General features: G+C 42.5%; 1 protein-coding gene across 7 annotated transcripts in view; it reads right to left on the bottom strand.

Annotated features, from left to right (window-relative positions):
- The window catches only part of ldb1b (LIM-domain binding 1b), a 32142-nt gene continuing 16832 nt past the window's right edge, over positions 1-15310 (bottom strand). For 2 of the 7 annotated variants that reach the window (XM_069530809.1, XM_069530808.1), the window contains 10 exons: positions 7726-7828; positions 6312-6356; positions 5937-6012; positions 5745-5847; positions 5434-5606; positions 5044-5166; positions 4360-4443; positions 2979-3102; positions 2744-2892; positions 1-2210 (listed from right to left, as the gene is read on the bottom strand). In XM_069530809.1, the coding sequence (XP_069386910.1) occupies positions 1980-2210; positions 2744-2892; positions 2979-3102; positions 4360-4443; positions 5044-5166; positions 5434-5606; positions 5745-5847; positions 5937-6012; positions 6312-6356; positions 7726-7828 (1211 nt within the window). In that variant the 3' untranslated portion in view covers positions 1-1979. Of the gene's footprint in view, positions 2211-2322; positions 2350-2743; positions 2893-2978; positions 3103-4359; positions 4444-5043; positions 5167-5433; positions 5607-5744; positions 5848-5936; positions 6013-6311; positions 6357-7725; positions 7829-10114; positions 10546-14460; positions 14755-15310 lie in introns of those variants that run through there. The other 5 variants (XM_020084059.2, XM_020084063.2, XM_020084062.2 and 2 more) reach the window with 5 other exon arrangements.

Genomic DNA, 15310 nt, shown 5'->3' with positions numbered 1-15310 from the left:
TTTTAAAGTGAAAATGTATCTTTTTATTTGTACCATACATTAATTATCAAGGGCAGAAACTAACCAAATCAAAAAATATATATCAAACAATGATTTTTCTACAGGGTTTGGAGAAGGTACAAGTCACCATTCAAACTCGATCAGAGCGGTTGCTGGAATCAACTGTAACAAAATGGAAATGTACAAAAATAATAACAGAGCTTCAGCTGCATTTAGTCAGACTTTACAGATTTGCTACCTAATTTCTGCCAACTGAACTTAATGTTAAGCTGGTTTTAGAAGATGTGTATGATTGATGGTTTCACACTGTTGGTTATGAGAAGTCACAGAAATGAAGATGATTTAGACAAATATTAAATAAAATAAAAATCTCAGTTTCAGCCAGTGACATAACATGAAATCAACTGGTTAAATGAGAATGTTTACTTGACATCAAGCTGAAAATTGCAGTATGCAAAACTGGGATGAACAGAGTGAAAATATCACTTCCTGTATAGACTAAAAACATGAGTGAATTTCTGCCAAAATAAATTAGAAAAAGAAAAAAAAAAATCAGCGGAAACGGTAAAATCGTCTCTCCATGGTGCCACTGTACCCCCTGGGGATTTTTGTAATTTAATTTACATAAGTTTTAAAAAAGAGGGAGGAGGAAAGAGAGCAGATGGAAGATAGAGGGGACGGGTTCATGAGTGTTTTTTCTCCTTTTTCCTATTTTTGTTTTCTTTACATTAGATCGGGATGGCTTTAGGTAAATCTAAGTAAGAATACATTTTATTACAGTCAGACAGAACTTTGCTACTACCTTAAATATACAAGCACAAATACACAAAAATTCAAATCCCCGAAAAACGGAACAGAAGACAAAATAAAAACATCCACACTAAATTATTTCTCTTTTATAAACATAAAAGATTAAAACAATATATTTTAGGGGGGGAGGGATAAAAGTCCTGTGTTGCTCCTTGGTCTGTAGCTTTTCAGTATTGGTAGAAAATAAAAAAGTAACAATTGAAATGAAGGCGTTTAATACAAATTAAAAAACATTCTAGGGAAATATATACTGTATAAAAACTCTTAAAATGTGTAACTGTGTGTTTGTGTGTGTGTATGTGTGCGTGTGTATGCGCTTATGTTGTAAATGATCTGTTTGAAAGACCGCATTTACTGTAGTCTAATCAGAGATGGCTTGGGCACTGCAGGACAAAATCCTTCAATTGTCATGTTTATTTGGGCGTGTGTATATGTGTGTGTGTGACGTTTCCCTCATGCCACGTTGAAGCTCTCCTACTCGTGTGTGAATGTCAATGGTTTTAGAGACGGATTCTAAATTCTGGTCCATCTGCTTCAGCCACAAAGAAGCTCACGCTGCCTCTTTTCTCTCCTCACGCATACACACACACATTCGCATACACACGTATACTCTATTAACAAACAGTACGAGTGACATGCGCGTCAACAGAGCGGACCAGAACTGAGAGACATGTTTAGAGAAACGGGTGGACAAGTCATCCCTAAGCAACTCTCCACCATCGCGAAGCCCCACTGCCACGAATCCCCTGCACCCCGCCCCTTCCTACATGTGAAACTTCAGAGTGGAGAGGTCAGTGTGCACAGTTCTTCCCGGGATTTAACCGCCACTCCTGCTTGGTCGCATCTACCAGGTCACTGTCCAAACTGAAAATAAGCAAGAGCAGATGAGACATTTTGTGTATGAGATGAGGAAAGGGAGATGGAGGTGGGACATAGTGCCTAAATATTAAAAACTTGTAAAACTTCCTCTGGCACAGGAGGACAGAATGAGCTCCCTTGGGCTACCTGTGTGTGTAAGTGTGTGTGTGTTGAATCTGAGCTCTACAGTGATGTCTCGGTTGGTGAGCAGACGATGGACTGCTGCGCTCGTGGCTGTTGGGGGTGGGGCGGGGTGGGGGCTGAGGAGTGACAAACAAGGGCTTGTGTTGAGGTTGCGGGGCTCTGGGGCTCTACTGCGATGCCTGTGAGGTGGGGTTGTCGCTCTTGCTCTCCTGGCTGGAGGGCGCCTTGTTGTTCCAGGGCGAGTTGGAGCCCAGCGCCGGGGAGTTGTTGAAGCTGTCCTCGTCGTCGATGCCGTTGGCCGCATCGAACTGCGTGTTCTCCAGCCGCGTGATCAGACGCTCATCCTCGTCGCCGAACTCCCCTCCCATCAGAGTGGGTTCTCCCACTACCATCACATCCTGCAGGGATAAAGTCAGTGAGTTGTTTTAGTGTGGAGGAATGGTGCAAATATTTCATGACAAAAAGGGGGTGAACTGATGTTTTTCGTGTAAATTGTTTGTTTATACTGACTGTGCCTTTGTCTTCATTGTGTAGTTTCTGCCAGGAAATTGACCAACTGTTAGACCTTCATAATAACAGTTGTATTTATTCCTAAATAACTTGTCACACTTCATTCCAATCTAGTAATCTCAATTATTTTGCTCATGTAACTTATCATTTATGTTTTAATTAATGTGTATAATTATCAATATTTACAACTATTAAAAAACGTACGTTCAAGTGGGTCTACTTGTTATAGGCAATGTATATACAAAGCATTGCATTACATACTGCTGAGTCCTTCTTTCAAACCAGCAACAAACTTTTTTGTTTCGTTATTTTGTTTCAATGTGACATGAGAATTTCCCTCACTAAACCAATTAGGCAGCGTTTCAGTTGAACTAAGGTGAAATAGCAGAAAGCTGACACTAGATGGCAGCGATGTACTCACTGGGACTTGGCTGGACAGAGGGAAGCCGCTGCCAGGGCTCTTCTTTTTGTTGTTGTTGTTGTTGTTAGTTCCTCCTCCTCCGCTGATGGTGCTGCCCCCTGACATCTTGCGCTTCCGCCGTTTGTTAGGGGGTTGTCTCGATGGCTCAGCTGCAGGGGAGAGAAAAGGAGTGACTTACAAATACGTATAAGAAAAACTGTTTGTGTCTGCATCTCAGTGTGTGTGGTTCACCTACCAGGTGGTGCTACCATCCTCTGCCACTTCTGGAAGAGGCAAGTCTTGAGGCAGTCTCTGGGGCTGAGGCTGTATGTCTTGTGTCTGGACATCAGCTCCTGCATGGGCTCCAGAATCACACACAGCTAGAGGAGGAGAGAGGCAACAGGTTAAAGGTTGCACATGGTTTAAGATCACAACATATGCTCAAAGTGATTAGGTCTTGATATTATTGGCTGGTGTTCTGAACAAATGACATCACCAGTAGATCTTATAATCCTCAGGGAGGAAAGAAAATGTTAATTTGTATAGCTATCAATCTCCTGTAGAGTACTAACTGTGTAGGACTCCAGGCACAGATGTGTGAACAGTATTTTGACAGCTAGTACCTGGTGAGCACTGACGTGTGTGTCATCGTACTTTCTGATTTCTGGATGTTTCAGACATTAAATAAACAGTTTCAGGCCCATGTCTACATCCCACTTTGAGCAGCAGCCTTTAGCCAAAGTTTCTCATCAACTTTTACATCAACAACAGCAGCAAAACCATGGTGGGACTCCAGATGCAACAGGTGTGGGGCTGTTAAACTACTGACTTGAACTGGGTTTTACCACCAACACTGCTGAACTGGCAAGTAGATTTAATAGTCATCACAGGGAGAGGTAAAATGGTTTGGGATGCTTGTCTGCCTATCGCTAAACTAGCAGATGTAGTGTGTCTGAGGGTCTGTGAATGCAGCTCATAGGAAGATTTCAGAAAACATTTAGGAGTAAAACATGGTGTAAATGACCTCGTTTCGAGTTGAATATGAATGTCGGGGGTTGCGGACACTTGGGCGTCACCACACAAGCAGTATGGAGGCATGTTATGTTTTTTTCTGTTGTTTTATTATGTCTGAAGTCCAAGTCAATAGTTACTTAAACTGTATTGGATTCGGCTGCTACATCGTTTACTACTGAAACTCCAGAAGTGTTTTGTGGACTTACACTACTTCACCCACCCCTCGATCGGCATAGTGAGGAGTAGATGAGTGAATTTTCATTTTTTCGGTGAACTATCCCTTTGAGAGGTAATCATTCACAGCGTTCTCAGATACAATCATGATGTGTACATATCATGTGGAAGTAGATACTATCCTGAAGATAGCCTCTTCTCTCAACTAAAACACATGTTAATGTTAAAAACCAAGGCTGTGCATAACATCTAGGCAGGTAGGTGACAAATATCAAATCAACTTTGGACATTTGGGTCAGGTACTGCTGTAGTTTGAAAGCATATAAGGTATGTGGAAGAGAGACTTTTATTCAAAGCCATTACTAAATTATGACTGGACCATGATCCAGACACATTGTAAAGAAGTATGCTATTCTTAAGTTCAAATGTTGACTGTGTGCTCAACTTACTCGGAGGTAGTTAAGGGTGGAGTTCGACAGGCCACATCTTGTTATATTTTTGGACAGCTGGTCCAGCATCTGTGGGTCCTGGGCCTGGGACATGAATCAAACACAGTAATAAAAACACTTGCACAAAACACATAAACACACTTCCATTTCTTTCCTAAAGAGTCTTGTCCTGACCAATACTTGACCAATCTCAGAGCCCTTGGGCACAGACAAATTAGCATCTGGGGCAACAGGCAATATTTTAGGCTTCCAATGTAGACAATGGATATTCAGGGCCAAGACTCCAATCTTCCGTTCACAGTCTGACTAGTTTCTTTAACACGAGTTAAAAGTTTCTCGACACAAAAAACAGCAATATTTTATGTTTTTTAGGTCTAGACATTTGGCTCATTGCTATTAACTAACCAACAACCAATGCATTTTCTTCAATGTGTTGCCTACTCAACAATATGGTCAAACTCAAAACAGAAACCAGAGAAAAACAAAGTCTCTCACATGCAGATTCAGCATATTCACATGCATACTCGGTTTATAGAGATTTTGAACTTGAATGACCCTAACACGTACCTAACCATAACCTTAAACCAATCAGTCATTTTACAATCTGGGACATGGGACACAGCTCTTGTTCCCAATTACCCGCTTTAGTCTGCACAGACACAGTTTATGTGTGCATTCACTCACATGCATGGCCAGTATACTGCGGGGGATGAGTTCACGGTGTTGTCTGATGCTGAAGTGCCACGTCTTTATCCTCATCATGTCGTCAAACATGAACTCCAGATACAAGCGCCCCTCTACACACACCTAAAGAAGGGCAGAGGACTCAGGTCAGAGGAAGGAGGTGGGCAGAAAGAAAATCTGAACAAGGAACAGGACATGCTGCACTTCTACTGGCAGATACAGGATTAAAGTTACAACTTTGACAGGATTAAAGATACAACATTTAGTATTGTATCAACTTCCCTTTAAATCTGAAACCATCCTTTACCATCAAGATTTTTCTCTTTACAGAGACAGATTATTTGTCATGTCTGTTGCGTGTCCAATCCCTGTGCATGGACAAATACACACCTGTGTGAACATGGGCTTTCCATTCTGAGTGACCATGGTGCACTGATCACAATCGAGGGAGACAAAGTTATTGTGGAAGGATTCCTTGGGATGTTTCAGCACGTAGTAAAGTTCAGTGGCTCCGCCCTCGAATATACTCCGGAAGTACCGTGGAATCAACGTCCGGCCAATTGCTGGTGAAGAGGGGACAAACAAGGTGGATGAGAAAAGTAATTTGGCACAAAACACAGTCCATTCATGACTAATGGACTGAAGGTATGATATGTAACAGAGACAGAAAGACTATATGTTGCTGTGACTTTGCTTCTTACTGTAACGTTTGGGTCCATCCTCCAGACAGAAAGTAATGGTCAACATGGCATCATCTTCAAAGAACTCTGTAGTAAATGCATCCCACCACAGGTTATCACACTCCTACAGGATGAAGAGGGGACAAACAATCAGTCACCAACACCATCTGGATTGTGTGTGTTTACAACATGTGGCTGTGTGTGCCTACGAACCTCTGTCCAGTTCTGTAGCCGTTTGTTAAGTTCAAATATTCTGTAGTCTGTCTGGTTGCCATATGGTGTGTGCCTCCTGGACATAGAAAGACAGGGGGAGGAGGAAGAGGAGGTATCAAAAGCAGTACAACATTTAGCTTGTGGCATAATGAAACACTGAAGTGAAATAAAGAAAACATTCCTGATCACTGTATGGTTATTGCTCTCATGGCTTTTGTACTTTTAGGGCTGTTTCAGCACTTAGTTGAGCCTTGTCACGGACTAAACACAAAAGCTAAGATAAGAACACAACTTCCCACAACCTTATCTATACTTGTGTAATTATTGCGGTTTTCACACCAGCTGGAGATAGTGGGGGAATAATGTAGCTCTTACCCTATTCCTGGCTCCAGGTATGTGGGAGGATACATTGGGGTGGGACTGGAGAAACAAGAGACAAGGAGATTATTACACTCAGCTGTAGAGCTAATATGCACTGCTTCTGGAGCCTGTCCATCTTTATGACCCTGGGACATGAGCCAAGCAAGGAGCAAATTAGATGATACAAGGAGACAGTAAATAGAAACACTTCTCAAATACACATACATCAACTGTCGCTGATTTCCTTACTGCAAAGACAAGCTGTGAAATATTGCGCACACTTCTGTAATCACAAACCTTACCAGGCCATGCGAGTCAAGTTAAATCAATTTCAGCATTAAATATAAGTTTCACGCAGCTGGTCTACAATTTTCAATTTGGTCATTCAAGCTCTACAAGCATTTACCTGGATGATGGGTGGTGTTAATAGTAGGAGATCAAAACTTAACAGGCTATGGGATCAGCTTTTCACCAACCATTGCTAAAATATCACCAATAACCCTTCCTGCACCAACAGGCACAATCAAGCTCTGTCTAAACTATTCACTAAAAGTTTGACAAGAGAAACAGCTACTAAAACCATGATATTCATCTGAACATCTTCAGGGTTTGTTCATGATCTGCTGAACTCAGCAGTCACTCTCAATTTAAAATTCAAATTCACAGAACAGTGCTGCTCACCCTCTAAACCACCTAAACCACTCCCTTTAGTGTGTTGACTGGTCAGCCTAATAGATACCAAGCTGAATTGATTTCCAATGAGTATTTTCCAGACAAACATCTTCTCGTAGAAACCTTTCTCATGCAATTACAACAACATAGAAGATAGAACAATTTTTTGTTTAAATGGATACCAATATTCCGCTGTCAACCTTAATAAGACACTTTCATGTAACCAGCATTTTCTGATCTCCTTAACTCAAATAAGATCATCTTAATAATAATCAATAATCTCAACTCAGAAACAATCGAATTAAGACACTTGGAGTATTCTGACCTATCATATTACGAAGACATTTATATGTATTATAGCATTCAGGTTTTCACAGCATTTTGCAACATCTGCATACAGCAATTACCAACTGCTAGATGACGCGTTTTGGGTGATGGAAAAATTAAAAGTGGTAGCTTTTTCTAAATTGGAAAGAAAACACCCAAAATGGTAACATCATGCATTAAACTATTTCAGGTTGGATATTTAAAACTGGCAGAATAGTGTTGGGTGTAGTTTCGTAGTGGACATAATGAAGTGAGTCATCATTGAGCTATGCTCTGTAACGCGTAAACAGAAATATTAATGGAATATTCTATCAGTAACTCATGTGAACACCATAATCAAAATAATGTCTTATCCTAAATAAGATTGGACTATTGGTGTCAGTGAGCTCCTCATCTAGAGCAGACTCTAAAACACAGACATGCTACTCACCCCACGTCTCTGTCCAGCATGGTGCCGGGGTGGAAAGGGGGGAAAGTGCTACCGTTGGGGGGCTCCTTGGGGGAGTACAGCTTGAATGACTTGGAGGAACAGCCTGGAAGACAGGTGAGGAACAGAGCATGAATTTCAATGTTTAAGTTATCACTTGAGAGGTTACTAAAAAGGGTAATAAAAATTGTATGACAGCTAAAGTAGACATAACATGATTCAATTTCCAAATTTAAGAACAACATCTATATTAATGCACAGATTTAATGACTGAGACACGCAAACATTTACAGAAAATCAGCTTGTGAGCTGTAAATGAAGAAAAAAATCAAAAGAAAAAAAGAAGGAAGAAGCATGACAGTACACGTTCCACAACTTGCTAAACTCCTAGGTGATATTTTTTAGGGTTAGTTGTTCATTTTTAGACTGTAACCTACACAAACTCATTGTATTGTGTGAAGATGGAGGCAAAAACAGTCTGAACAAGCCAGTATGGCCCTGTTTCAGTTGCCTGCACTCACTTACAGCTCATCTCCAATACACCAATCACATGAAGATGCAAAATGTTTGAGCCATTCCTTATCAAAAAAAACTATGAAATACTAAACAACGAAAGACCAATTCAGACCCCATTCACACAAAGAACACTGATGAATCTCCCTCACACTCAATCACCATCACACACAGCTCCATCCCTTGTTGTACTCTAATTGCCCAGCTCTACCATAAAGGCCATCCAGGCACAGCAGTCTCTAGGTCACGACCCCTGCCGTCACCATGGTGAAGCCCCGCCTCATTTATGTGTCTCCCTCTTGTCTGTGCATATTAAACATATCTGTGTGTGTGTTAAAGAGAGATGTATATCTGGACACATACAAAGGGTGAAAAAGCTTAAATAGCTTTAAAGGGATGTTTTGACGAAGGGGAAATTGAGACTTGAAAGCACGTCAGTGACAATTTTAGAGTAAGGTGAGAAACATGCAGATGTATCCAGATCTCCATGTTTGAGTTGGATTCAGACCAACACAACATTGAACTGGGAGGAGAAACATATGAAGCTGGTGTTTCTAAAGCTTTCCTCAACTCAAATGAATCTTCTCTTGTACAGCAGCAGTTATGACCCCTCTGGTTTGTAGACTAGTTGGTTTCTACTGTGTGTGTCAAAGCAGCCACATATGCCTAATACAGTCTACAGTCATACAAACCTAGTGTTAAAATAAATAGTGAGGAAAGATTTTAAGTGAAGAGCAAAGATAATCAGAGCAACATTTGCTTCTTGTGCATAGAAAATCCCCTGCCTACACTGTGTGGGGGGAAAAACAAGTTGTTTACTGTGCATCAACACAACACTATGGGCTGGATGCAGCACCAGAGGAAAACAAATGGGTTGATAAATAAATAAATAATCGATGGTTATGTGTCCATTAGTTGTTGAGAGCTCCATTAGCTCCTCTCCTCTCCTGTTAGCGGTTAATGACAGGCAGTCACAATCACATCAACCGGACTCCACTTCCTCCATTGGGAATCATGTTCCCCCTCTTCTCTCTCACTACACTGTATACATACACACATTATACATGCACACATCCTCCTGGCTGTGAGTAATGGTCGACAAACCTTCAGCGCTAATCTCAACCTCTGATATGGAGCGACGAGGGCTGAAAAAACACCAGGTCTCATTCAAACACACGAGATCCACCAAGCATTAGAACATCTGATCTAAATACGAATAACCTGTCGTGTTTTTGGAGCTCTGCCACCATGGCTGTTAGGGGGACGAGTAACTATCCGAAGGGGATGTAGGCTATAGCTAGGTTATAATCAAGCACTGACCTGTGTTAGAAAACTTTTATAAACAAAACACGACTTAGATGTGGAGTGTTTACATATAACTACACTTTGAATGACATTTAAAACATCCGTGAAGCTCATACGCGTAGAAATCAAAGCACATTTAACGAGGAGTTGGCTGGTTACAAAGGCAATTAGAAAGGCAACAAGCGCATAATGCTAACACTTAGCTTGTAGCAAGGCTAAACATAAAACAGGTGATCGGGGAGCTTCGCTTAACAACACAAACATGCACTAATTTAAAGAACAACAGACAGCCATGAAAACACAGACAAAGCACCACGACTGACCCCATTTCCAACCCCCGAAACACCGACACAACACTGGCTCGTAGGCCGAGCTAGCGTTAGCAAGCCACTGCACTGTTAGTAGCCCGTTAGCCTTCTTGCTAACGCCTTAGCGTTAAATCCCTTTTCCACGAGAAAGCACCGACATAAGAGGAGAAAGTCTCGCAGCGGCCCCGGAGCCACGCTCACTACCCCCGGCAGCTGGGTGGTGTGTTCAAAGTGCGTGTGTGTGAGGGGGAAAGCGACTCTTTTACCTGAGAAGAAGTCCGGTCAGAAAAATTGATGTTTACAGATCCGTGATGATGGACAGTGTGTACGCTCCGTGCGTAAAGACGGATAGGCCCGCTGGACGGCGGTTGGCTGGACGCGACGCACCGACACAATACGTCCCTCCGAAAGGGATCAATTAAAATCTGAGACGGAACAGGGCCTGGATCACGGGAGTCGTTCGGTTATGTTTTGTCCCGCATGAGGCCTTGTCAGTGGGCTGAAGCCTGCTGTGGGTTTACATACGGACCCCGATGAGCCCTTTGTTCACGGGAGGACATGAACAATAGCTGTGGGCCCTCCTCCTCCTCCTCTCCCTCCGCAATGCATTTACTCCTCTCTCCTCTGCCCAGCACCGCCAGCCGCCCTCTCTCTCCCCACTACTCCTCCCCCACTAATGCACATGAAGCTTGTCTGCTAAGCATTTTCCCCTCTTCCTTCCTCCTCCCTGCATCCCATCATTTCCCTGTAACTGACACAGATGAGAATTGGCCAAACGCAGCCGAGTGGAGACGTGTGTATTGTAGTGTGTGTGTGTGTGTGTGTGTGTGTGTGTGTGTGTGTGTGTGTGTGTGTGTGTGTGTGCAGAAACAACGATCATGCTGCCTGCAAAGTGCTTTTCACGTTAGCCTAATTAGAGCACATCAACTTGCTGCAAACAGCTGAAGTCAGACAGTGACAGCCTGGTCACAGTCAAACAAACACACACACACACACACACACACACACACACACACACACACACACACACATTTTTACAATGAGCCCTCTTTGCTGTATTTTCTTTAAAAGTACATATTGCTTGTACTGTGTATCTGGGCTGACCAGTCCTTCTCATCCAAAACACTTCTCATTGCACCGTTGACCCTGTGTTAACCTAACTTTGACAAATAAAACATTTAAACAGTCATTCTCTTGCCCTTAACCATCATAACTAAATGTATTATCCTGTAATCTAAATGTAATTTCTAACTCTAACTCTAAAATCAAGTCATGATCCTCAAACAGCCCATTGAAAGTGGGTCGGAAAGCGAGGACAAGGCCAAAGCGTTCTTACTTTCCCCAAATGTCCACACTCTGTAAGTTCTAGGCTAAAAATGTTCCTCACAAGGATAACTGTACAAGTACACACACACACACACACACACACACACAGAGTTGTGTCTCCATAAATTCAGAGGACATTACATTGATTTTCCAGAGATTTACTCCAAACTTAACCATACATGCTTGACGCAAACGTTTAAGACAAGTCTCCATAATGCGACTGCTTGAACAGATTGAGGTCCCCACTACATAATACCTGGACCCACCCCACCACACACACATACATACATACACACACCACTGATCAGAACCTGATATTAGACACAAGTAAATTAAGATCCTATAAATTAACATTCACGTAAGGACACACACTGGGGTTGTTTACATTTAATCATGTCTTTGAGTTTGTACACTGAAACTGTCTCCAGGGCAGGCCAGTAAATCCAATATCACTGAGAATCTCTGCCTCTGCCCCTCTCTATCTCTCTCCTCTACACACACACACACACACACACACACACACACACACACACACACACACACACACACTCAGGAAGCACTAAGCCAAAAGGAGAATCCGATAGGCCTCTAAATCTGCTTAAATCGCCTCAAATTATAATCAGATATTCGGATCACAGCCAGCAAGGACTCACCCATATGGCCAAAGTTGGGATATAAAAAGAACAAGTAGTATTAGGTCAAGTCAGGGGCTTCACAGATACTGTGTAGTAGACTTGCATAAATATTGTATTTGTTAATTTGTTATTGTCATCCGAAAGCAGTGATATGACTCCAGCATTGTTGACTGGTGGCACTGCACTTAGGTTGAAAAATACTTCCCTCTCTATCACAGAGGCAGATACCTTCCCCTGCCGGTGATTATTTAAAGATGTAGACACCACCAGTATGAACATAGTCCAGATTTATACACTACCCTGAACACAGGGAGTGAAAACACAATGTTTCATAAATGATTTATTCACTAATTAAGCTGCTCTTGTGAGCCGCTCTGTGGAAACAGTAACCTGGCTTTCACAGAGGCTTTCACTGGAGCCGATCGTTAACGTTATCAACATAATTCAACATTATTTTAGAAGCACAATTTAAAACAGCGTGACCCATAGATATAGGGTGTATGTGCAAGTCTTATTCTAATTTCAAAAAATATATAGTTGTAATGATCATAATCTGAAACACCTTGAAACAAAATTTGTTTTTTTAATGTGAAAAGATCAGATTAATTCTAGTTTGTACAACAAATTGTGGTCCAGAATGTATTTTAAGAATCAGTTCCACTGGGTGGGACAGCTAAGTAACTGGATATTGGGAGCATGATATGATATTGGAATTATGATGTACGTTAATGCAAGGGTGTATGATACATTTCTGATGACCTGTTTTGAAATATGTCCCCAGTTTTACAATATCTTAATTTTTTTCTGTTTTAAAGGTTCAGTGTGCAGGATTTAATGATATCTAGTGGTGAAGTTGCATATTGCAGCTGAATACCCCTCAACTCACCCTTCTAAGCATGAAAGAGAACCCGTGGTAGCCTTCAGTTGTCATTAAACTGAAAAGGTGATTCATTTGTCCAGTCTGGGCTACTGTAAAAACAGGGCAGCCTCCATAGAGAGGACCCGCTTCCGATGTAAATATAAAGTATTTAAATACAAAGGGCCCATTCTAGGGTAGAAAAAAGGAAAGAAAAACTGTTACATGCATTTGTTCATTTTTTGTTGGACCACACTAACAATGAAAACAACAATGACTAGAATGGCAGTCAGTTGAGCACATATCTCCTCCAAGGCCCAACATTCTCCTTAAATCCAGTCAAGCTGTACCAAATTTCACACACAGCTCCCTAAATGTGCCTGATTTTCTCATTGAGATCCATTAAGTTTTCCCCGAGAAAAACTGTGGAAATGTTCAAAAATGGCCTGTTGCTCTATGATCCAGATCTGATTTTCACCCGATCTGGATCTGCACCAAAATTTAATGAACCATGCTGCATCCCTCCTTCCTTTTTGTGTAATGTTGCTAACCAACAAACAAACGGACAGAATGGGTCACGTTGTCCTGACAGATCCGCTGTCTGGATATGCACTCTCTGAGCACAACTTCCTTATGTGTGCAAAATGATGATGGCAGCCCACATATGGACGTCTTTGCAGACTCTGATGTGTGAAATCTGGAGTATGGAGAAGTGCTGTGTCTCTGGGAGCCAGACATGTAGAGAGGATAAGCTGCTCCGAGACACGTTTCTCACCCGACCATCAACAAAGATGGTGATGGGAGTTTATATATATTGGTTTGACCATGGTAAGCCTGTGGCATGAGCACTTCACTGCTCACAAGGCTTCTGTCAGTCTTTTGGCAGCATCTTTGTGTGTCCAGCACCAGGGGGAGGTGTAGTCAGTGGTAGCTTAGAGTGTCTGTTGTGGGTGACTTATGTGGATTTGCCTATCTTACATTCTCTGGCCCCTGTAGCCATGGCAACACGAGCAGTCAATGTTGTCACAACGAGAGAGAGAGAGAGAGAGAGAGAGAGGCTAAGAATCATCCATAGAAGTGGACACACAAGGGTTAATCCTGTGTGTGTGTGTGTGCGAGTGTGTCTCCAAAGCTCACCCATTGAAATGGTACATGACAGGGTTAATCCCCAGTGCACGTGTGTGTGCGCGCGCCTGTGTGTGTGTGTGTGTGTATGCGTGTGAGCGATTGTGATGGGGTGATGGAGAGGAGGTGGGGGTGGGAGGTGTATCAGGATAAGGCTCGAAGGGCTTACACACACCGTCTCTTTTGCTCTCTGGCATAGGGCAGGCCTTATCTTCAACCAGCACCCCGGCCAGCCTCACTCACACACACACAGGCGCGTGCACACACACACACCTAGCTGACTAACCTTCACTTCACCAGCACGCTGCCTCATTTCCTCACTTGCAGTCACACATTCACACCTAAAGCCATAAGTCCATGTATAATACGTGATTAAAGCCGAAGTGTGCAGTGCCTGAATAAACTCCCTTAAATGCACAGTGTGGTGTTTTCACTAAGCTTACTCTTAAACCTACAAGTGTTCACCTTTGTCAAAGTCAGTAAAAAGACGCGAAGGGCCAAACTTGTACAGCCTTTCTCCCTCTCTGCAGCAAACAGCAAGATTAATCAGAAAGACATTTTCTTTTTTCCCTGCTGTTTTTGTTGTTGATGACCTCTGGGGTTTTTTGTTGATGAATCAGGTACAATATGAGAAAGACAAAAAAGGAAAAGGTCAGCGAGATAAACTTACCGTCCTCGGGTTCTAGCTGCTCTGACATCGCCATTTTGTCACCTACAAATGCACTTTCACAGCCAAACACTGCTCTGACTCACAGACTGGGTCTCTGTTTTCATGCCTGTTCCTCGCTCTGATATCTCCCATGTCCAGACTGTCAGGCTCAGGGGCACAAGGAGGGGGGAGAAAGATGCCTACGGTCTGTGTGTGTGTGTGTGTGTGTGTGTGTGTGTGTGTGTGTGTGTGTATGTTCATGTGCAAATGTGTGCAGCGCGCCACTTCCACTCACTAGTCAACAGGAAACTGAACGTCACACAGATCTGCCAGAGTTCTGATAACAACCGTCCCAGACGCCCTCCCCTCAAGAAGAGTCTTCAACACTGATCTGAGAACAGTCACATGTCGGTACGACTGCACAAAAGGCCCTAGTTGAACTGATCCAAGCACAACCACCAGAGCTCACATTTTAATGACAGTGACTTCAGCTGAGTTTTATTTTTTCCTTTTTCCCAACAAACAGAAAAAAAGCCATGTTTTCATTGATTAGATTCTCATTTCTCTCCCCCAGTGTAATGTTTCATCGCTTGTACCACTTGATAGTATTTGTCAATATGACAGCTTGGCCCGCTCCTTGATAAGAAAGCTGGCTGCACATCCTCTCAGTGATCACTGTCAGACAGATTTTATACGTTTGCTCTGTAAGTGGATCAGATGGAAGGACACAGATCTATCTGCCTGATTCAGCTCTGAGGAAAGATCCAACTCACAAGCCGTCACTTATTTGTAGGAATCAGCTTTAATCCAAAGAGAAAGAGCCAGCAGTGGCTTAGTCAGAATCCCAGACACTTGTTTGATGTGGAACCTT

This window comes from Paralichthys olivaceus, chromosome 8 (genome assembly GCF_024713975.1).
Source record: "Paralichthys olivaceus isolate ysfri-2021 chromosome 8, ASM2471397v2, whole genome shotgun sequence".
Taxonomy (NCBI): domain Eukaryota; kingdom Metazoa; phylum Chordata; class Actinopteri; order Pleuronectiformes; family Paralichthyidae; genus Paralichthys; species Paralichthys olivaceus.
Note: the sequence above shows the minus strand (reverse complement) of the source record. Positions and strands in the feature narration are given on the sequence as shown.